The sequence below is a fragment of the Acartia tonsa genome, chromosome 4, assembly GCF_053477335.1.
Source record: "Acartia tonsa isolate MP-2025a chromosome 4, ASM5347733v1, whole genome shotgun sequence".
NCBI classification, from domain to species: domain Eukaryota; kingdom Metazoa; phylum Arthropoda; class Copepoda; order Calanoida; family Acartiidae; genus Acartia; species Acartia tonsa.
The window spans coordinates 26,933,105-26,957,455 of record NC_137263.1 but is presented as its reverse complement, the minus strand read 5'-3'; the positions used below and the strand labels follow the sequence as shown (position 1 = coordinate 26,957,455).

General features: G+C 30.7%; 2 protein-coding genes and 1 long non-coding RNA gene across 4 annotated transcripts; 2 read left to right on the top strand and 1 right to left on the bottom strand.

Annotated features, from left to right (window-relative positions):
- The first annotated feature begins 1,476 nt into the window (after window positions 1-1,476).
- Window positions 1,477-10,574, top strand: LOC145316618 (cyclin-dependent kinase-like 4). Its single transcript, XM_080157258.1, has 12 exons — window positions 1,477-1,553; window positions 1,848-1,970; window positions 4,471-4,583; window positions 4,882-5,005; window positions 5,600-5,671; window positions 6,290-6,372; window positions 6,836-6,906; window positions 7,445-7,569; window positions 7,941-8,063; window positions 8,411-8,497; window positions 9,135-9,229; window positions 9,735-10,574. The coding sequence occupies exons 2-12, from the start codon at window positions 1,848-1,850 to the stop codon at window positions 9,799-9,801; spliced, it is 1,083 nt and encodes a 360-aa protein (XP_080013384.1). The 5' UTR covers window positions 1,477-1,553; the 3' UTR covers window positions 9,802-10,574.
- Window positions 10,575-11,457: 883 nt separating this feature from the next.
- Window positions 11,458-13,527, top strand: LOC145318282 (uncharacterized). The gene is made up of 2 exons (XR_013879289.1): window positions 11,458-12,657; window positions 12,897-13,527. It is a non-coding gene; the product is annotated as an uncharacterized LOC145318282 (long non-coding RNA).
- A 3,332-nt stretch (window positions 13,528-16,859) lies between these two features.
- Window positions 16,860-23,992, bottom strand: LOC145318042 (palmitoyltransferase ZDHHC20-B-like). 2 transcript variants are annotated; one of them, XR_013879191.1, is made up of 8 exons: window positions 23,857-23,992; window positions 23,149-23,223; window positions 22,664-22,872; window positions 22,056-22,420; window positions 21,288-21,429; window positions 18,745-18,915; window positions 17,851-18,608; window positions 16,860-17,438 (listed from the first exon to the last, which is right to left on the bottom strand). XR_013879191.1 is itself a non-coding variant. In XM_080159356.1 (7 exons), the coding sequence occupies exons 2-7, from the start codon at window positions 23,200-23,202 to the stop codon at window positions 18,344-18,346; spliced, it is 1,206 nt and encodes a 401-aa protein (XP_080015482.1). In that variant the 5' UTR covers window positions 23,203-23,223; window positions 23,857-23,992; the 3' UTR covers window positions 16,860-18,343. The 2 variants fall into 2 exon arrangements, 1 of the variants encoding a protein (XP_080015482.1); XM_080159356.1 differs by having other exon boundaries at window positions 16,860-18,608.
- Between the last annotated feature and the right edge of the window lie 359 nt (window positions 23,993-24,351).

The following is a 24,351-nucleotide window of genomic DNA, read 5'->3' as shown; positions in this document are numbered from 1 at the left end:
ACCCTTCTTTTGATGCCTAACCTTTAAATGCATTTATTCTCTAATTTTTAAATTAAACTTTGATCATGGTTACAAATAAATTTAGATGTTGATAACCTAAAATACTTTTGGAATTTTAAATAAGTTCTAAAAGTTTAAGAAAAAATACATCCTATAGATAAAATGAAAGGCACAAATGACACAGTCAATTAAAAATGTTTGTGTTCATTTCACAAAAATAAGAACTCATTGATAAATTTGTCTGGAGGTAAAATGTTTTGCTGAGAAAATGTGCATTAAACTTGCAGCTGCAGACTTAATACTAAATAAGTCCAGACTAGTTCTTTATTAATTCAACTTAAAATAACAAAATGCGTTTCTGAATCTTTAATTTCTGATCACGTTATTTGTTACAATGCAATGTTAATCTAAATTTCTTCATGGTCTTCCTTCTAAATCCTCTAAACTATACCAACAGCTAGTCTGACGGACGAGATATGTAAAAGTAGGACGATTGTTATAGCCCGATAGGTCAACTTTGACATTGGTACAATTCCCTATAATATAAACGCAACATAATCTGATAATGATTCCTTCGTTGAAATGCTTTAAAAGATTTTTAATTGACAAATAAGTATTTATTCGCTGGCATGAATTATATAGCATAAATATTAAATATTTAAGTAAAATTATCACATGAAAATAAAAAAAGGTCTAAATACACTTTATTAATCAAGGAGAATGATTAGTTTTGAATCTGTTTGATTTATAGTTAAACATAAATACAGATAAAAAGAAACTATGGTTAAAAAATTCCCCCCCAAAAAAACAATTATAACAAGAAAAAGGAAAGATATTGTTTCAAAGAAAAAATATTGTTATAGATATACAGACAGACCACAACCAACTCTAACACGACACTGGCTTAACACGTAGCGCAGCCGCTCTTCGTCGAGAAGGTGATTGGATCAAGTCTCGGCTCAACACCGCGTCAAAACCAAAGACGTTAAAAATGTATCCTATTGCTTTATGTCAAATGACCGACATTAATACTTAGAGTAGGGGGATGTCCTTAGCCCATAATTGGTGCAACTCATTGCCATGCAAAGTTAGAAATTCTAAACAAAGGTCGTGCAATCCAAGAGTTGGGCGTCGATTGGGCAAGTGAGCACGTTACACTGCAATTCACCCGCAGAGTATGTTAAAGGAAGCATGGAAAGGACTTTTAGAAATATATTAGATTTAACCACCCCCCTCCTCTCAAAGTTTTTAAATCCTGTGACAAAAGTCAGGTAGATTTTTGTCATTTCAAACGAAAATATGTTGTGTTACCCGGCCCCCCTTCCCCAAACACCTTTTAGGGTGGTTGGTATAAATGTATTCCACCTTGTTGGCTTGTGCGCAATGCATTGAACATGGAGACTTGATGATGACATTTACAAACCAAATTTCTATGAAACAATCAAATAGATATTTTATAGAAACTGTATAAATTATTTTAATTAAAGATTTCAGATAAATGATCTGTCAGACTGTATCCACATCATTACCCCAAGTTCTATCGTAATGACAAGGTAAAGTCAATTACGTCCAGTAGCAGCAAATCATTTAAATAATTTGTAGATGGCTTTAAAAAGTAGAGATTATATTTCTTAAATATTTAATAAATAATATAATTTGATACTTACTCGATTATAAGCAGGGATAATTATAGTTAGGCTATACCATAATAGTCGATATAAACCATGGAAATTGCTAGTCTATTCAAACGTAGCAATTTAAAAACTTTTCCCTTTTCAACTGTTGTCCGTAAATCTTGTTTGCATAATTTTTTATTGCCGGATTTAAAAATATTTTGCTTTGTTAAGATGTCGCGGGCACCGTCCAGATTAATGGAACGTTATGAAAAGCTATGCAAAATTGGCGAAGGATCTTATGGAGTCGTTTACAAGTGTCGGGCCAGGGACACTGGACACTTGGTCGCCATCAAGGTAAGCGTTCAATCATAGCATTTAATAATAGTTTAAGAGCTCATTCTTCAATATGAAGTAACGGTCTTTGTTTCATCTTTGACTTGATATATCGAGAAATTGTTTATGTGTCATCCTTGTTTTTTTTTAATGTATAATAGTTATTTTGTGGAAAGTAAATGATTAAAATGTGCAATGTGACTGAATAGATTCTTTTCATTTGTGCATTTCATGTGAAATTTCAAGTTTCTTTAAATCATTAGACCATCTTTCATGACTTCTTAGAATTGAAAAATTTTAGATAGTATTTCTTTCCACGTACTAGATTTTGCTGTAATTTTTAATCAAAAACATTTTTCATTACCTTTGACTTTACTTTTTAAAATTTATTGATTTAACTCATTAAACTAAATTATAAGATACGCCTTAAAGTATCTTTAAAAGAAATGAAATTTCAGACCAATATTCTTTTTCTTTGTAGCTTAAAGTAGCAAAAGTATTGTTAAAAGCGAAACTTTTCTATAATTAGAATAAGTCTTCCGTAACGGTTTGTTCTCTTCATTCATTAAAACATGTCAGAATTGTCCTATTGATTTCAAACTTTGCATGATAATTCCTATAACAGTTAAGTACGATTTAGGAAGCGTTGCAACCGTTTAATCGTTACACGAAAGTCCGTACGTCCATTTAAAACATGGTGCTTTTATCTTTTTGATAACATTTTATTTTTAATATAATTATCTAATTCATCTGATTTTTGGAATAATGATTCCTAGAAGAACAAGGTATAATGTTATAAGCTATAATGATGAACTTTTGTCCGAGAAGGACTAACAATAAACCTGTGGCTTCAGTTCGAAGCCGGGTCCTAATTAACCAACCAATATAAATAATAAATATATCAAATGTTAAATAAATATATCTATATTATAACAAGTACAGACTTACGGAAATATGTTATGTATGAATGAAAAAGTATGATATTAGAAACAAAGCATATAATCATTAATTGCGAAGCCTATTACCCAAATCATACACTTACTTCTGATATAATAATCAAAGCAAGCGCATAACAAAAAGGCAGAAACAGTTCACCTTTTTACTCTGTCTCTCATTTTTAAAGAGAAAGCACATTATCCACTGAGAGAGTGTACTTTCTGGAGTTTAACTATGAATTAATTAACAAGGACAATTCTATCCATAATCCCACCCCCTCCCTCCCTCCCCTCAACCAAAAAAATATCTTGGACGTCCCCAACTGAAATTTTGTATAATTATGTTTAAATTGCAAAGATTCGTTTTTATGGATGTTGTCATCCGTGTTTACTTTATTATCTGACCTATCTGGTTTCCATTTTTAAAATTCAAGTTCAATAAAATTTGAAATTGCATGTTGAAACATCAAAAAAGGTATATTCAGGAGTTGATATTGTAAGAGAATCTAGGGTTTTGCAGCCGCACTGTTTAGAAGCGACTGATTACCGATGTTAATTTTTATATATGTACAGTGTGTTTTTTTAAGAGAACTTTTTGGAAGCAATTTTATCCCACTTATAGTTATCAGTATTTAATGATTAATGGCTAATTTTCTTCGATTTTTAAGACATTAATAGAACAACAGCAAAAAATATTTCAGTTTTAATTTAAAAAGTACAGAAGAATGTAAGATTTAAAACTAAGGTGTCAGCGTCTAAAAATGATTTCAGGGCATTTTTCATATGCTCAAATCTTCTACCATTTGCAAGAATTTTGATAAAAGTGGGGTAAAATTGCTTTAAAATAAAAAAGTTCTCATAAAAAAATGTAAAAGTAACAGGATGTCAGTGTGTTTGTCGCAAAGAATCTAGCTAACCTTTGAACCGATCTAGTTCTCCTTTACTTTAAAGCTTCTCATAGGTCGTAAAAGTTCTATAACAGTTTTTACCTAACAAAGAGAAATCGCCCCAGCCTCAGTTAAAAACAAAATTGATAGTGGAGGTTTAATTCCCCCTTCCGCTCTCCACTATTAGTGTAATTAGATTCCTCCAGGGTCGTTGCCGGTAGGTATGAGAAAAAAAATACGGAACTAAAATCTCGGGACTTCAAAATTCTATATTTGGCAGTCAGCTGCAATTTGCGAATTTTCATTAATATGTTTCATTAGCCGGTTCCGCTGTAAACGCCGAGCCCTGAAAAAAAAGCCAATAAAAACTATTTTGTTGATGCACAATTGTAAATGTAACCTTAACTGCATTACAGAGACATAAAACAAATATTTTTAAAAACAAAATTATGCAACGTAATTTTACTATTTTTGGATTTTCAAATCATACTACCTTTTTTTGTAGAAAAATATATAAAATAATAATTTTGAATAAATTTTGGTGAGGTGCCTATTTTTATTAATAACCTTGCTTCAATGCATAATTTGACAAATCCTAAAAAAGAAAATTGACTTTTCTATACTCGATCACAAATTACGTCATTTTTCTTATGTTTCCCATCACTTCAAATTCCCCATCCATGAAATTATTTTCCTTAGAAATTTGTTGAGAGTGAGGATGATCCCTTGATAAAGAAGATAGCTCTCAGAGAGATTAGGATGCTTAAAAATCTCAAGCATCAAAATTTGGTCAATCTCATTGAGGTTTTCAGGTATGACGTCATTTTCTGTGGGAATTATACAAATATTTCCAACAATTTTACTTATCATCTAGCTAAATAAAAATTTGTAATTAAATTTTTCAAAGTTCCTTAAAAATAAAAAGATTAGGTATAAGCTATAAAAATTTTTAAAAATAAATATGCGCATAATTTTTTACAGTTTATTTATGCTAGATACTCTTTATTTCTTTCTTTAAGTTTCTATTGGAAATTTTTAAACAAGAAATAGTTTTTGAAACAGGTTTAGCTTACCAATTTAGTTTTAAAAAAATTATTTCTTTTTTATTAGACGAAAACGAAAACTTCATCTCGTGTTTGAGTATTGTGAGTTGACAGTTCTGAATGAGTTGGAAAAATTTGCCAAGGGAGTTCCTATGCCTCTTACAAAAAGCCTTATATGGCAGACATTACAGGTTCGTGGTCTTAATTTTACTACAAGCTATTGAAACAATCTTGGAATATTTATAATTTTTAGCATTTTTTATGTGGAGGGGTTAGGCACTCCTAATGCTTCATCCACACCCCCGGCCCCCTGGGGTCGTCCTTGTGTTAACGAGTTAAAAAGAAAGTGTAAAACACTCAAGGTACGTCCCGAAAGGTGATTGGTTAAAGTCTAGGCCATTATGAAATATGTTAAAATATTATTCATACCGCTGGTATGTCATGCGCATAACCTCAGTTGTAATTTTCAATAAGTCATAATTTTCAATCTAGATTCGTGCAACTTAAAGTGTTGGCTTCTGTGGGGTTTAGAGTAGACCTTGGTTTTGTAAAGGAAAATAAATTCTGGGATTACCCTACACCCTACCTAATAATGCCTATTTTTGCAGATTGTTAAAATTATGAATATTAATATTCGTATCTGAAGATTTGGAACCAGAAAAGAAATGCTAATTTGTGCATTTTGAAATAGATTATATCATACAATTTGGAGCTATGAAATGATTTATGTTTTTGTGAAGGTAGACTTTGATCCTATATAAGATTCTGAAAAATTTTACTTTTAGGCGGTCAATTTTTGTCATATGCACAATTGTTTACACAGAGATGTTAAACCAGAAAATATTCTTATAACAAAGGTAAACACATTTTGTCACAAATCTCATTTGAGAAAAAATATTGCAAGTTCTTTGAGTAATTCAGAATTTTAAAAAAAGTTTAACTTTAAAACTCAATATGTGTTATATTTGTATACTCATAAGAATGGAATGTTATTGTAACTGAAGAGTATAATAACGAAACAAAGTGTATTATTCATAACCTTTTGTTATTCATTCTGTTAAATCATATACATCTAGTTTTATCCTATTCACAAATTTAAAAAATTCCAAGGGCATATAAAACAATGCTCTTCAAAAGTTTGAGTAAGCTGTGGAGATTTTCGATGCTTTCCCTAAAAGTGTCTATAGAGCACATAATCCCCAAATTTTTTTTTATTTAAAATAAGTAGAAGGTGGAGGTTGGTATTTTCTTCCTACGCCTATAACGTGGCCAATACAAGCGATGCCCTAATTCTGCGGTGCAACCGAGTACCCAATATAACATAAGCTAGCCCGACCTAAACTAATAAACAAATAAACTAACGTAAAACTGCCCATTTTCTTATTATCAATTTATTTTAAAATAAGGGGGGGAGGGGTTCTGTACTCAAATAGGCACTTAATTGATTTAAATAATAACATTAATTTATATTTCAGGAGGGAGTTGTTAAATTGTGTGACTTTGGATTTGCTAGAATGATTTCTCCGGGGGATAAATATACAGATTATGTTGCTACAAGGTTAGATTTATTTTATATCCAATATCATAAACTTCACCTAACCAAACATTTCACAAGATTGAAATTAATTTTTTTAACGTGTGTCCATTGTCCACTCTCTGTTTGAAATAATTCGCATTTAAGTCTAGTTTTTGGCGCTGATTTTTATATTTGGTTCATTTGTGTATTTTTGACAAAAACAAAGCATTTGATACTAGTAAACCCTTACTGTGATTTCCTCCGTATGTTATTAGTTGTAAATTTATTTTAAAAAACATCCGGAATATTTTATATTTTTCAGGGATTCTTCATTCGGACAATGGGGTGATTTTGGGATCTTTTATGAAGGGGAGATGGGTATTAGTAATAATCTCATGTGATTACAAGTCCCCCAAACCCCTCACAATTTCAATTAAAGATATCAGATTTTAAATGCGAGTTCATAATACTTATAAATAAATACAAATAAAAAGTAAAATTTTAGATGGTACAGAGCACCAGAACTTCTAGTTGGAGACACACAATATGGAACACCTGTCGATGTTTGGGCAATAGGTAACAATCTAACATTATTTTCTCGTATTCATTTGAATCCGGTGGATAGGAACTGGTTCTCGTCCATACGAAAAAACTATGTCTAGCATCGTATTATATCCAGCTTTCTACGAATATAGAAATGTACAATCATAAGATTAAAACCAGTTTTTTTAGCCTGTACCTCCGGCACCACGGGGCTAAAAAAACTGGTTTTAATCTTATAATTGTATATTCTATATCCGCGGAAAGCGGTTTATAATACGATGAAAAAAATAACTATTTTTAATAATGTCAATTATACACCTATTAGCTAATAAGTACAGCTTTGTCCAAGAATAATTCATAATGATTATCTTTATTTAAATAAAATTTGAATTTATGAAATATGAAAAATGAGCAGTCAAAAAAGAAGAGGATTAAAGTCTGCTCATATTTAATTTAAAAAATAGAAAAAGAACATTTTTACATAAAGTACTATAAAGATTATCGTTTTTTGTTAGTAGTGGAAACATTACCTTTATGAATACTTTTTTTTATTTAACTATTTCTATGCTAGGATGTGTATTCGCTGAGTTGGTGAAAGGGGAGGCTCTATGGCCAGGAAAATCAGATGTAGATCAACTTTACCTTATTAGGAAAAATCTTGGAGATTTAATTCCAAGACATATGCAAATATTCAAGGTAAATTTTGGGTTCTTTGTATCTCAATAACGAAAAAAACTTATAGGGCTAAACTTTTACGTCCTTTATATCCTAATAATTTTCCTGCTTCGAAAGTTATTTTTTTCGCAAGACGGTTCTGTCTCTAAGAGTAAACACACTCAAAGAAGGTTAAATCATTTAAGAGATGTAAAAATAGACACAACCGGATGACATATGAACAACTTCTCTATTAAAAACCTTTCCAATATTTTCTACCTATGTGTCCACTATGATCTCGTAAACGGCCAGGTTTTACACATGCAAGGTTATTTTTCACCCGGCTTACAAAATGTGGCCCCCAGAAATATTCCATTAACATGACTTTATATTAAATAAAAAAAATATTTTAGTCCAACGAATTTTTCTGTGGTTTGAGTATCCCTGATCCTGGAACAGTAGAACCTCTAGAGAATAGATTACCCAGAGATCTCGGACAAGATGGAGTAGATTTTACCATTAGATGCCTTGATAAGGTTACAATTATTCATTTTAGCAGCATATATGTTTTTAACTATTGTTTTAACAATGAATAGAATATATATTTCAAATTGTGCAATGTGCAGTTATATTTGTTCATCAACTTTTTTTATCTCTTCATTTAATTTTCTATTTATATATATAAGGTAATTTCAAATATTTTCAGAAAAATGAGTTTTGGAAGTCTCTGTGCAAAAAGACATATTATATTTAACTTATTAATGGCATAGGTTTAAACAGTAGATATGCCATATTTAAATATTTTTCTCTTTTCAATATATCCTTCTTTTAGCAGATTATGGCCAATGGTTGGCTGCACTCTACAATCTTGTTCTTGTTTCAGGATCCAGCCAAACGATGGTCATGTGAACAATTATTAAATCATTCTTTTTTCAAAAATTTCTCATTTAAAATGCCCGAAGAAGAAGAGGTAAGTTGTTACTTTAGGACATTCTTTTTTTTTCACTATTGATTGTCCATAACAATACTTCAGCTCCCCACCCCTCCAAATTTTAATTTTCAATACATATTTTTGGATATTTTAAAAATCCTATTCAACCCCCGACAGTGACAAAGTAATCCTATAATATAGATTAGTAAGACTTGTCAGAAGAAAATATCTCGGAAATTAGTGGTCCTGTTTTCTTTTTTACTGCATCCCTGCTTTTCCGGCCCTAAATGGTAGTGGCGAAAAACTAGTAAATTTTAAAGTAGATTTACGAACACAGTAATAGTGTCTGACTGATTATGATGTACCAAAAGAAAAATTAGCCAATGAGAGGCCGTTATTGACCAATGGTAAAATTTATACTATATAGTGGCCTCTCATTGGCTATTTTTTTTTGTTACGTCATAATCAGTCAGACACTCTTACTGTGTTCTAGATTTACCATATTAGTTTTGGGCCAAATACTTTAAAGTTTACTTTAGGTTATCATATTGGTTAGGATTTCTTACATGTGCCTCTATTTATTTGTAATGCTGAGGATTAGGAACCCCTAAACTCTAGATTATTGATCCATTATCTTTATCAAGTGGTAATTTGAATCAACACATTTCCTTTTTAGGTTGGATCCCGACGAAGTTATGGTAGTGGAGGTATGTTACTCCCTCACCTGCCCAACCAAGGAACTGGATCACAGAATGGTTCACCAGACATCAGGTACAACACACGAGACATAAAATAAATGTTGACATAGGTAACATGCAAATAGCTGACTGTTTTAAGAGTGCCTGATAAATTTATACGAGGACATTATGAAGCATTAAACCTTTGAAATACAACAATTATAATTAAATTAGATTAACTAGATCTAACTTGATAATTATATTTAGATTAGCTGGTTCTAACTTGATAATTATATTTAGATTAGCTGGATCTAACTTGATAATTATATTTAGATTAGCTGGATCTAACTTGATAATTATATTTAAATTAGCTGGATCTAACTTGATAATTATATTTAAATTAGCTGGATCTAACTTAATAATTAAATTTAGATTAGCTGGATCTAACTTGATAATTATATTTAAATTAGCTGGATCTAACTTGATAATTATATTTAAATTAGCTGGATCTAACTTGATAATTATATTTAGATTAGCTGGAACCTAACTTGACAATTATATTTAGATTAGCTGGAACCTAACTTGACAATTATATTTAGATTAGCTGGATCTAACCTGAGCCTTGGAAGCAACAACAGAAAATTTGACCATCTCCCGACTATCTAAATTAATTTTTTTTTACAAAATTCATTTGATTTGCAAATTTATCATTATTTCTTTCCTTGCATTTTTAAAGATTTGGCAGAAATTTAAGAATTTACTTTAGATATGTGTGTGCAAAATTTTAATATTTAAAAAGAAAAACCTAATTAAAATAAAAACTCAATAGTTCAGATTTGTGTCACGATATGACAGTCATGTTTTCTTTATATGGTAATTTGTCTTCAAAGGAAGCAAGTGGTATCCGTTCCCTCGGATTATGTTTTGTCTTATCTGCAGACAAATCAATAAGAAATGAGAAAAAAAATGTATTATTAATAAACCGGGTAAAGAAATAATGATAACAGCTCACTGACTTCTGTAGTCCCAATTCTTTCTGTTCTATGAGTCCATATTTAATAAATATTTGGATAAAATCAAAACACAATGAAACAAATTTTATGTAGTTTAAATATAATTTTAAAATATTTTTTCTTAATTGTTTCAATATTTTTAGAAATTTCAATATCGTAATATTATTTGATCAAGTTTTAAAACAATTTTCTTACTTACAAACAAATATTGACAATTTGTCTTAATTAATAGTATTTAAACTGCATAAAATTTCAGTCATATTATTGTTTTGCTATGTAAAAAAAGTAGATTATATTATATGTATAAAAATATATATAAATATATGTGTAAATATGTTGACATGAAACTCTATATGTAGTTGCTTTAATAATTCATTAGAAATTTGACTTCATTTTTATAATAAAAATAATATATTAGCTCTCTGACACTAGTTATTTATTCATGTTACAAGGATGACAACATTTATAAGTAGCCAATCTTTCTAAAGTAAAATAAGACCCGCAAAAATCATCCTTCTATCTTAAAAAGTAACTGAGTAAAACAGGGCATTACCGAACGAATTATTATTACTTGCGTTTCCACCCGAATTTAAAGAATTTAGTTATGTATTCTGTTGCACCTCCTTATGGGAATATTATTATTTATTTTTACAACAACAATGCCAAAATGTAAGAAAACGAGGCTTATCATACCAGACAAACTTACATTAACAATATTGCGTTGAAAAACTTTTTAAAAATACAACTGGAAAATGCACATACTGTAATGTGATAGATTAACATATGTATAACAACTGTGTAATACTTGAGGTCCATTACAGTTAATATCTAAGTAGGAATTTTAGTCCTGATTTTCAAGGGTAACATATCAGTGGCATGCACAGCACAGGGTTTTGACAGGGGTTAGTAAAACATGAAGGAATTAAAGAGGAGAAGGTAGATGTTCTTAATTTTTAATATTAAGGAGGTTGTTAATATCCTCCTACATTCCCCTTCTGCACACTTATGCACTGATGCAGTTTGAATATCATATTTAGAAGTAGGCAGCGATGCAATTGCAGAGCCTTTGAAATAATACGTCCACTCCGGCAGCTCTTTTTTGCCTCCAGCGAAAAGCAGAGGCTCCACTTCTTCTTCACATCATTGTTAATACTTCTATTTGAGGTTTGGTATTATGAATATTGTCATTCTTGTTCAAATAAAATATAAAATTCTGGTCAAATAAAATATTAATGTAGGAGACAGTATTTTATTGATATCATTTTTCAACTTTTGACACAACTAATTCATTCAGTAAAATATAATGAAACCAGACATACACTTAGTCTACACTCTTATAAATTAAGCTATTTAGCATTTTACTTCAAATGAAGTCTTGATCACCTGAAACCCATCCCGTGCTTATGATTTGTATAAAAAAAATGCAAAGGGTAAGGGTCAATGGAAAGGAAATGTGAAGTGTAGTTCTTGCTACACCCTCCTTATTTTTATTTATTTTAAATAATTGGATATTCTGTGCTCGCTAGGCAGTTTGAGTGAAGATAACAAGTATTAATTTTATTCCGTGAGCTGGAGAGGGGGAGGGGAGCAGGTCCTAATAGGTATTATAGACTGAAATCACTAACCCTTCATTTCAAAATCAAGGTTACTTTAAATTGTGTCTAATTAACTATAATTTCTAAATATTTAATTGAATTGAAGAAAATTATATTTATAACAAAAGAATAAGGATAAAAACATCCATAAGTAGTGAAGCACAAAAATATTAAAAGATGTGTAGAAAACAAAGTAACAAATAGATTGGATGCTAATGAATCAGAGGAATCGTGTGAAATAATTTCAGAAGCAAAAGTTATACTTAAAATATAGCTACCGGCCATTTATCTTCAATTAAACATGCCTTAAAACAACAAGATTTAATGTTCAACTAATCTATAGTTCTATTTTGGTATTATAGTACTTAACTGATAACATTTCCATTTTACATTAAATTGAAAATAAGTGGGGGCGTATACCTGCAGTGTCCTTAGCCTGCGGGGCTATCCAGTTCCCAATATTACCTAACCTAACCTAACCTACAGTATTGAACAAACCAACCCAAACTCACCATCTTATTTCAAAATAAAGTATGAACAAATGTATGTTGAAAAAGAACTACAAAAAAATGAGTCATAAAAAGGGATAGGAAAGAGGGGAGTGGGGCTTGGGAGTGCAGAAAGTTCAATTGAACTCAAATAATATTGTTATCAGTAATTCAATATTAAAACAGGTGTATAAATTGTATATCATAAACGTATGTATAATTTCTTAAATTTTTTTTTCAATTAATATTTAAGGTAAACATGAACATATTAAATTGATCAGTTAGAATTTGAATTCAGAGAAGTTAACTTGTCTTTCTATATCAAGAACAATATATTAATATGGTAGTGCAAGTAAGGAAAGAAGAAATGCTTGCTTTTCAATTTGATGATTACCATCAACTTGATGAGTTACAACAATTAACAAAGTAAGTACTTCAATTCATTCTATGGTTAATTCAAATATTTTCTGCGTCGAAGATAGGTTTAATTAGACAATTTCAAACATATTTTAATCTCTGAAGTATATTGTAATTTATTCAATTTTACAGAAATAAACTGTTTACTTTCATTGCGAAATCTAAAGAATATATTGTACACTCTAATGGAATAAATATTCATATAATTAATAGAAATTAAAAATTGGTAAAGTTTTTGTACATTTCAGATTGAAGAGGCTATTACCTGGATTATGTGGCGAGACTGAGGTGACACAGCTGGACGTTGTCCTGGAGGCCATTAGATACATTCAACTTCTTAAAAACAAAATTATTTACAATCTTTCACATACACATGCACAACAACAAATTGGTCATCTTGAAGGTCATGAACATTGAACAAGTTTGTGAAAATTTACAAGAAAACCATTTACCTGTACAGAATACAGGCAGCCAACGGACTCTTGAAAATTTTCATCAAACTGTGGTGGAACTGATTGGCTGTTCTGCAGATAACTAAGCCCCAAGTAATCCAGTGTAAAAAATGTCAAACCAAAAATTGTAATAATAAACTAGAAGTTATTGTATGATTTAATTGATCTCAACAATATTGTAGTAATAAGCATTCTTATTTTTAATATGTAAAAAAAATATTAGATTATTCTGTGTCAAATTGTTTATATAAAGATATGTGTGAACAGTACAGGGAAAGTGCACCTTAAGCTAATATATTTTACGTCGATCACAATTGCATTTAATTCTACAAAAAACAATAAATGGTAACAAAACTTAGTTTTCAAAAGATAAATCTTTTTTACCTTAAAGAAGTATGGAGCTGTTAATAAAATTTAAAAGCGAAAATTTTCTTTAATTAGGGTCAGTACGTCCATCAGTCCTTAACGATTAGCTCTTTTCGTTGATTAAAACATGTTAGAATTGTCCTATCAATCTTATACGGATGATAATTCCAATAACAGTTATAGGTACGAATTAGAAAGCGCATCAACTCTATAAGCGTTATCAGAAAGTCCGTACGTTCATTTAAAACAAGTTTATTTCTTAACTTTTTTAGCAGCATTTTTTGTGTTATAATTATCCTATTCATCGGATTTTTGGAGTAATGATTCATATTACATCAATGTAAAATGTTATAAGCGAAGCAACTGTATTATCCAGTCATATAAATGTAAGTATGTCCTTAAACAATATCCTGTACTTGATCAGTTTTGCAAAAAATTACTTATATTTTTGTAAAGACTCAAACATTTATATTCTGCTTATTCAGTTCGGACACTCTACTAGTGTTAATGTTCGTTTGTCCTACCGTTCCAGAGCTTCGCTTTTATGGATATTGTCATCCTTGTTTTAAGGTGTTTCTGTATTAATTCACAAGACTGTGTTTAAAAGCAAAGATTTTTAAGAATAGTGTCGGTTTTAACTCTGATTTAGAATTGGAGTCATGGATGGTCCAGCCCAATACTGATTTTGTGCGGGCAATTTGTGCCGCCTTTATTAAACCCCTTTGAAGCACTTTTATTATCTAGCTTTTTTTAGAGCAATTGGAGGTATGAAAAATCGGGAGGGTGTAAATAAGACATTTTAAATAACTGGGAAATAAATATACATTGAATAATTACTATATAAATTGGTTTTTTTTGTAAGTAAAAACATGCTTTCTAAGATATTTGCCTCAAACCCCATTTTGATCCGCCCAAAATGAATTCAAGTGCCCAATAATCAATCCCTGATTATGAATTGTTCTCTAATTTCAAACTTTGTATGATGATTCATTTAACAGTCATTAACAATTTATTTTATTTAGTGATTTTATGAATTGTGATTCCAAGTACGATAAAACATAAGTAATATTATTTTAAGAATATCGTTACAACAAGTCCTAAAATCAAAAATGTAATTATTACGGCTGGCAATCCGTCGAATTTTTGGAACGGATTCGGATGCTTACAAAAATTCTTCTAACAAAATAGCAGATTAACTCGTAGATTGTGGATTCTTGTTTTTTTGCGGATTGTAGCAATATTTTAAAGGTCTGTCCATTAATAAACAAGGATGACAACATCCATAAAAGCGAAGCACTGAAACAGTAGGAAAAACGGACATTAACACTTGTATAGTATCTGAACCGAAAAATCGAAACATAAATGTATAAATGTCGAATCAAAATTGTAGGTAAATTTGTTGAAAAACTGCTTAAAAACAGGATAATGTTTATGGACATACTTACATTTTTTGACTTGATTATAGAGTTGCTTCGCTTATAATATTGTTCTTTGTTGTCCCAGGAATCAATATACCAAAAATCAGATCAAACGGATAATTAAAACACTTGAAAATTTGTTGTTAAAAAAGTAGAAAAATCAACATGTTCAAAATGGACGTACGGACATTCTGGTAATGATTAGAGTTACTACGCTTTCTAAATCGTACCCAACTACTACAGGAATCATCATGCAAAGTTTGAAATCGATAGGACAATTCTAACATGCCTAAATTAACGAATAAAAGCTATCTATCTCGGACGGACGGACCGACCCTAGTTATAGAAAAGCTTAGCTTTTAAAAATTCTAGACCCTACAGGGCCATTTTCTAACGCTTGCTTAAACTTAACTAACCTAAAATAAGCACGAAAAGCTACTTTGAAAATAAAATACAAAAAAAACTTTGGATGCTACCCAACATTTACTTGTTATTAAGAAACTTTTTTGGTTTTCGTCTGCAACATTTTAAATAATTCTTTTAAAGTTCTACAAATGTTTTAAAAATTACAAATCCGAATCCGCAATATGAATTGCGGAGTAGGACTCTGTCTAAAATGGGTCCAAAAATTGCCAGTCCTAGTAATTATATCCATATACAGCAACATGATTTTTAAGTTTTTGTTCACAATTCTTAATATTCATTTTCAATATAAAAAGTGCCGTCACTAGATTTTTCCAACATTTAGAAATATGGGAACAAAAATACAAACGAAATGAATAAAATGTAAAAAATAAGAAATAGTAAAAAGCAGTCCGACCGCCATGGATATTTTTGCTGAATATTAAAGCAGCCGATAAAATTACATTTCCCCAATAGCGCTATGGACTGCAAAGCTTTACCTAAGAAATCCATCTGTTTATAACTTACCTATTATTTGAATGAAATGAAGAAAAACCAAGGATGACAACGTCCATAACAGCGAAGCTCTAAATTAAGACAGTAGGACAAACTAATATAAACACGTGTAAAGTGTCCAAGCTTGTTAAGCAGAATATTAATTTAAAAGTCCAATATAAATTTGATGCAAGTGTGTAAATACAGAATACTGTTTAGGGACATACATTTATTGTTAGAACTTGATCAAAGAGATGATTTGCTTAAAATATTGTATCGTGTTGTTCTAAACATCAGATGAATAGGATAATTTTTATCATAAAATATTTTACGTTGTACCTAACTAAACAAGAATCATCATGTATTTTTTGAAATCGATAGGACAATTCTAACATGACTAATTTAACAATAAGAATTTTCCGTTACGTATAAATGCATAAATATAGAATATATAAAACTAAACGGTGTGCTTTTCTAGTGACAAAATGTTTACATATACTGACCAATAATGTGGTCGAATCTTCCCAACACTAGGTTAATAATGTTCCAATTAAAAATTGTTCATCTAGAATTCCAATATTTATTAGAAAACCGTACACTTTTTCACATGCAGAACACCTGGAGGAGTTTGCCTGTCCTGAACTCCTGGGGTTGTGTCAACCTTTCTGTTTAATCTTCTTGTGCAAACAAATTTGAATAGAATTTACTCAGGTGGACTCTTAATATTCCCTGTGTCACAAGTAATGTCATCATAATTTATAAGAGTTGTAATACAATATAACAACAAATATTCTACTTTTATATTATGTATTTCTTCTTTAAGCGCCATACGTTAAAAACTGTTTAGAGAATTAATGACACCGTATAAAAACAAGAGACGTAATTTATGTAATTGTTTTTATCTTAAATTATGTTAGTCGCTGTTTAACTAACGGACTTAGTTGTCATTATTCTTCTTTCAAATGTTCCATTCTATGGCAAAAATAAAACTATCTGCTTTCTTTATTCAATATCAAAATACTGGAATTTTCTCAAATATTTTTTAGACGAATCACGTTGCGCATGTTGAAAACACAAATTAAGTTTGAAGACTTTATTAAAACGAATAATCTCAATTCTCATTTTTTAATTTTAATATACTAAATAATTGTTAAAAAATAATAAAATGCAATAAGATGAGCTTCATGTCAGTCATTACAATACACAATTTTAAATGTCAATTAATACAAAGTTGTTATGATGTGAGAATAATTTTAACATGGCCCTATATAATGAGTGCAAAGATAAAAACATAAAATTCATTAACAAACCTAAACTCAATTAAAAGCACAGCACAAAAACAATAAATTAATAACAGGTGAATAAATAATCAAAAGTAAATTCAAAATTCATACAAGTTCATTAAAAAGGCTACTACCAAATATTTATCAATTTCAACTGAAATATTATTTGAATTATAAATTTTAGGACAGAAACTCAAACAAACAATATTATTAAATCATAAAAAAATCATTTAATTTATCACATGTTCATACATATATATATTTCATTCATATATATATTATAATTAACAAATTTTAGTTGTATGTGAAATAATGCCCAAAAATCTTTGAGTCAAATAAAGAACAGGAGAGGGGTAATTCATCTCAACGTTTGCCTATTTCATAATGAGTTAATTTTTTTATAAATACACAAAATAGTCCACATGACAAAAGATTTCTTTCTATACATATATGGACCAAAACTTACATAATCAAAAGTACCCCATAGGCCCATACATTTTTTAGAAATTTTTTTTCCAGCTTGGCTTCGAAACCGATTAATATCTGCTAAATTAGAACCGGTTCTAAGAAATACTGAAAAATCATGTATCATATCGTATTATATCCAGTTTTCTACGAATACGAAAACCAGTTTTGTTAGGCCCTAGATGCCGATATTCGCGGAAAGGTATTTATAATACGATGCGATACATATCTATTTTTGAATAGTATAGTTATACTACTAGAACTGCTAAGTTTAAATCCGACCAAAACTTTTGACAATAAATTGAGGCATTTATAAACCACATTTGTAAATCAAGAATGATTGCATAGTTTATCAAATTCATGAAAGATAATTATTATTTCAAAGTTAAAAATCTATGTTATATATTTTAATTTAATCATCAATTTATTATTGTATTCACAAATAATTTTAATGAAATGCCTATTCTTGGCATTTTAGTGCTATATATCAATTTTGCAATTCTAACATTTTGTAAATATACATTAAACACAAGCCGAATTAGAAATTTAATCATGAATCATTTTATAAAGAAATTAAATTTAACTGGTACAAATTTTCATGCATCTTTGGATTGGAGGTTTGTATATTTTTATTTAGTTTACAATACATATTACATATACAAGGATTGAAAGTAAGTTTAGCATTAGACTAATGAATGTTAAACACTTTATCCTGTTCATTAGTGAAATGAAATCTAGAAAACACATTACATTGAAAGATTGTTAATTAGATTATAGCTAAAATCAAAAGTATTAATTTTTTTGCTATTTTAATTTAAGAAAAAACAGAATTTTGTCCATTGTTTTGATTGTGGTGTTGGTGCGTTTGTTGTATAAGAGTGTCGACAGTTTGACTGGACGGGAGGCCGCCAGGTAGCATCATCAGATCCGCAGTATGGCTGGCAGCCAGGCCAGGTATCATCAGGTCTTCCTCATCAGATTCTGATTCAGTGTGAATAGTTGTGGCCACCTCATGTGGAGTATCATTATGTTGAAGCATGGGCATCATCTCATCCACCTCCAAATCTTCACCATCCCACCTATAATATTGAATAATAGAAAGGTTTTCACCAAAAGTGGCGTGCACAGAATACATTTCATGACAACTATTCTCATTTTATCTTGATAACGCGATCTCTACAACTACCCCCCCCCCCCCTTTCTTTGTTACTATACCTGTCATTATCCTTGAGTCCCATCTCTACATCTGGTAATCTTTCTGGATATGAGAGACCATCTCCCAGACTAGAGAAAACAGGAAACATCACAACCTTCCAATCATCACCAAACACCTCCTGGAGATTTAGTGACCTCCCCAGGCTAAATCCATTTTTGTCTGGTCCTCTCCTAAACGAAGAATAATATTAAACGAATTACATTGAGGGAGGAATCATGAAGGATAAACTTATAAACTTTTCAACTACATGCAAAAAGTGTTTGTTTCTAACAATAACTTTTTATTAAATTTATTTAATTCTTTGTATTATACTAGCGGCTACGCCCCTAGAGGCCTCTAGGGGCACTTGAGGAGGGGGGAGTCGAATTTGATAACCCAATTTCTTATTTTAGATTTTAAAAGAAAAATTTTAAAAAATATTTTGGGGGGGTTGAAATTTTTTTTTTTGGGGGGGGGTTAGGGGTGTCCCACCCCCCAAGAAAATAGTTATAAACCTTCCAGGGACTTATGAGAAGCTACCCTGTTAAGGAGAACCCGATCGGTTCAGCGGTTAGCGAGATCCTTCGGTACAGACACACAGACAGACAAACATCCTGTTACTTTAGTATAAGGATAAATCCTTATAATAAAGTAACATGATGTCTATCTTTCTGTTTGTACCTTAAGAACTCGCTAACCGCTTAACCGATATGGTTCTTCTTTACACAGTGGGATCCAGTGGGACATCCAAAAAATTTAAAATTGACTTTTATCTATCCTAGGAATTAATAATGGCTGTAAGTAGACAGCTAGAAAAGAAATTTTTTAAAAATATTCATTTTTGGCGGATTTATGCCATTTTTAAAAAAGGTAGTGAAAAATTTCTTTTCAGTTTTGATGATTTTCCAGATTTTTTTACACAATTTTTTCAAAGCAACAAAAAATACATTTATGTTCATCTTATGAAAATAATTTTTAATTGAGGTACTTTTCAGATACCTGTACCAATGTCTAATTAAAGAAAAATTTTAAAAAAATATTTTTTTGGTGGTGTAAATTGACATTTTGTGAGAAAATTTCACCAAAAATATTAAGATTTTTAACCCCAAAAAATCAGTTTTCTCCATTTTACCCAAAAACGGCCAGGATGCCCCGGGTTTTGCAATGATAATATTAATATGCAACATGTATTGTGTTTAAAACAGTTTTCATAACCTGGGGCCTCCCGGCCGTTTTTGAGTAATTGAGCATTTTACATTGCATGGTTTGAACAATTTTGTTCTTGTTAATTTGAAATTTTTCCTCGTTAGAGAGGGAAGGAGTCATTTTAGAGCCCAAAGTCATCTCTGCAATGTTTTCTAACTTTTTAAGGCGGAACTTTCTTTACTTATGCATTATTTGCCTCCGGCCAACCGTTTCGCCGTTATTTGCCGCCGTAGGTGTGATTTTTAACGATTTTTGCCGTTCTCGCGGTTTTAATGGACATTTAAGGGAACAAGGAGTCCTTAAAAAAAGATGACTTATAAATACTTTTATTTTAGCAATTAAATTTGCTAAATTTCATGTGTTCTGAAAAAAATTGTATTTCTAACTGGTTTTGGTTCAGCAGAAATTCAAATTCGGGGATTAATTACAATATTGCAAAAACATTATATATGCGTCTGAGAGAGATAGAGAAATATACGTTTGAGAGAGAATATAATATAAGCAATTATGTTTATATTCTTATACAAACTTTAAATGAAGATAGCTAGACTTAGAATAAAGGTATTAACACAAAATCAAAAGTGTTTTGAAAATTATGTTATTGTTGTTTATATCTGTAAAAAAAACATTAGAAAACATGCCTTATTAGTGTCCTATTTTACTTATACTGGACCTACCTAAAAATGCCGGGACTCGAACTGGGTGCACCTGACGCTATATTCATGTTCACAAACATTGTTTGCATTGAAGAAATATTTACATAGACGTTTATTTTGTTAAAATATTTCTATCCTAACTAAAGTTATGAAGATTTATAGATTTTTTAAAAATAGGGTAGCTTCGCTCCTCCAAAACCGCCAGACGTACTTACCAAATGCACATTAGAAGTTAACAGGAGCAAAATTTATGTTATTTTTGAGTTAAAGCAAAAGAAATTACATCATTTCGTCAAATACAAGCTTTTTTATTGATGTTTACTTTTGTCTACCCTTAATGTCCCGTTTTTTGGCAAAAGATCCCACTGTGCTTTACAGGGTAGCTTTACATAGGTCCTGGGAAGGTTTATAACTTTTTGGGGGGAGAGTAACACCACCCTCCCAAGAGAAATCGTTTAAAAAAATTAATCCCCCCCCCCATAAACAAAATTAATTTTTAATATTTAAATAAAAAATAAAAATAAACACCAAAAGTTTTTTTACTTAAAAAAATCTAAAATAAAGAATTGGGTTATCGAATTTTACTTTCCACAACTCAAGTGCCACTGGAGGCTTATATGGGCGTAGCCGCTAGTATATAATATATTATATTAAATATTTAAATAAATTTCTTTAAGCTAGCTGAATATAAACCATCTTACCTAAAGACTGGAGCTCTAAATGCTTCCAGAGTTGTCCTGTTGTTAATAACAAGATGAATATGATAGCAGAGTAAAGAACATAAGCTGAGACTAAACATCGCAGATACAAAGAAAAGAAACAGAATATGGAACTTACTCTCACCTACAAAAAAAATATTTTATGTTATTTTTTAATTTTTACATTTTTCATAATATCCTTCCCCCTCCTTTCAATATTTATATTAGGGATATACTTTGGGGATAGAAATGGATGATATCTTATTTTGCTATAAAATTGTTTTTCTTTTCAACATAATACAATAAGGACAATTCTAAATACTTTTTTATATTTTCAATTAAATTTCTTCTTTTTAAATTTCTTTTCTTCTTTTAAATAAAAACATTAAAAAAAAGAAAAAAATCAAAGGTTTTAAATAATTATATTATAAGTCAATATAAATAAATATAAAAAGTTATAAAATGTTAATAAAGAGTTATAAAATGTTATAAAAAGTTATAAAGAGATATAAAGTTATAAATTCAGAAAATATCTAAAAAAAATGTAAACTAAATTTTTGAAATTCTCCCCTGAACCTTCAGGAAAAAGTCCCTAGAGGCTAGGGGCGAAGCCGCTAGTACTATATAATGTAGGTATTGTGAATTTTTTTCGAATTGATTTCGTTGTTGGTATAAAATGGAATTAAAATTATAATTGCCTACAAGATATACATATATTTTATCAAACTCTTTCTAGTTCGAGTATAAATCTAGTGAAGTTGTTTGTATTACCTGGAGCATCAAAAGTAGTTGCCCAGAACTCCAAGAAATACTTGAATGATGAAAGTGCCACATACACACAGTAGAAGAAACCGTAAAATAGGAAAAGAATGAAGAACTTATAATTATTGAAGGCAACACAGTTGTTGACCCAAGGACAATGATGATCCATCTTGAGAACACAAGACCCACACACTGAACAGTGGTGAGCTCGGTCAGGTTTGATTACTGTACATCTGTCACAGTATCTGACAGATCCCTGGATTGTGCGCATGGACACGTGTAAATCCTTTTCTATGACTAACTGTTCAAGGATGTGTCGCTGCTCTGAGTCTGTTTCACTGTTTTCTAGCTTTTCAAGTTGCTCATATGTTAACCTGAAATTAAACGATTAGATATTAAGTTAATTTCCCCAAATCATCAGAGTAATTAAGTGACACTGATAATACAGATAAAAATATATTCCTTGGTACATAGGGAAATTGCACAAACATGCACAACCCAACTATTATCCATTTATTAATGAAATGCAGTGTTGGCAAAATATTGTCGTTTAGTATTATCCAAAGTTCTTATAGGCCAGCCCAAGAACAATATTACTGAAATGAATGAAGACTAACCTATATCTAGTTGGAACTTTGCCAGGGGAGGTCCACACAGTTCTCCAGTAGCTCCAGAGGAAAAGAAAGAATATGACATGGTAGAGTGCCAACAGGATATACCTGACAGCGTCACCCTGGACGGATAATATACACAGGTGGACAACATACGCGTAATATGACCATACAATTATGGCTGAGATCAATAAGACTGGCGTCCACTTGAACGTCTAAAATAAAAATATAATATATGAAAGGAACGTATAATTTGAAGGACTATAAAATAATTTCATATCTGTATTTGTAAACCAAAATGGCTAATTCACTTCCTAATTACATTAAAGCTTTAAACCAAAATGAGTAATATTAGCATTTTTCTATGCTTTATACCTACAACATTCAATAAACATTCGTGAAAGTAACAAGACTTAAATAAGTTCATTTATTTTCATTAAAGTACGTCCTTTATAATTTTGATCCAGAGAAAAAAATGTAAAAATGTTTACCTTGACAAACATTCCACAACACCCTCTGTGAGGGTTCATTTTACACTCCATCATTTAACTATTTCAATAACTGACCTACAATGTTCAAATTATTATCATCAATATGAAGATGAAAATATTATGATCATACAATTTTTTACCTATATTATATCAAAACTACTAGCGGCTGCGCCCCTAGAAGCTTCTGTAGGTCAAACATCGACTTTTCAATGTAATTTAAAAAAAATTTATTTTCGGAAGGGGGGGGGGGTTATACCGCAACTTTTTTACCTTCCTTATTACAAATCTTAAATATCAGTAGCGGTTAGCGAGATCTTAAGCTACTGACATCTCATTCGCAATAATAATCACGTTACCTCCCCAGGTTGTGTAAGAAGTGGATTATTTAGTAAGTTTGGATTCTCAATAGTCACGTACATAATATCAGTACAACATCCCAAGCTTCTCTGCGGATACGATAGCGTCATTCATTATGGCGACTTAATATGGGACACCTGCCATACTCAACGAGGGTAAGGTAATAATAAGTAGCTCTCATGATAAAGTGGGTCAAGTCATAATGTGCTTGAACGTGGAGCTTGGTAGGCCTAGTGGCTATACATAATTGCCTACTACATGACAACTTAGGTCCAAACCCTAAGAAACTACGGCTAATCAATCAATGAAAGTACAAGATGAGTACATAATGAATAATGATTGTACACTCACCTTTCTATTCATCCTCTTCAGGTATAAGTACAAGATGTAGACAAAGTGAGAAGTTGAAATGTTGCCAGGTGTGGTCACATTGTATCATGAGATCACCAGTAGTGTCCCACACAGCTGAATTTGTCTGACCACCACTCTTAAATATGAGAATATTAATCAACGCAGATAGTATTAATTTAGATAAAACCCTCGTCCATTAAATAGAGAGGGGTGACAAGTGTTTAAAAAAAAATACTTCTGCCTGAAGTCAAAGATCTGGGCAATTTCCGGACTAATTAAACTAGATTAAACATGGAAACTTAATCGTTTACAGCAAGGAAAAGGCCCAACTCACAAAATTGCAGGTTTTAGGTTTACAAACATGTCACCCCATATTTTTAAAATGAAACACCCCCTAGCCCATTTTCTGTGGTCATTTTTAACATGGCAAATCCCAGAAAGGAAAGGCTTGGGCGCTTGCAGGGACAAGGGAATGATATTCTGACAAACAACTCT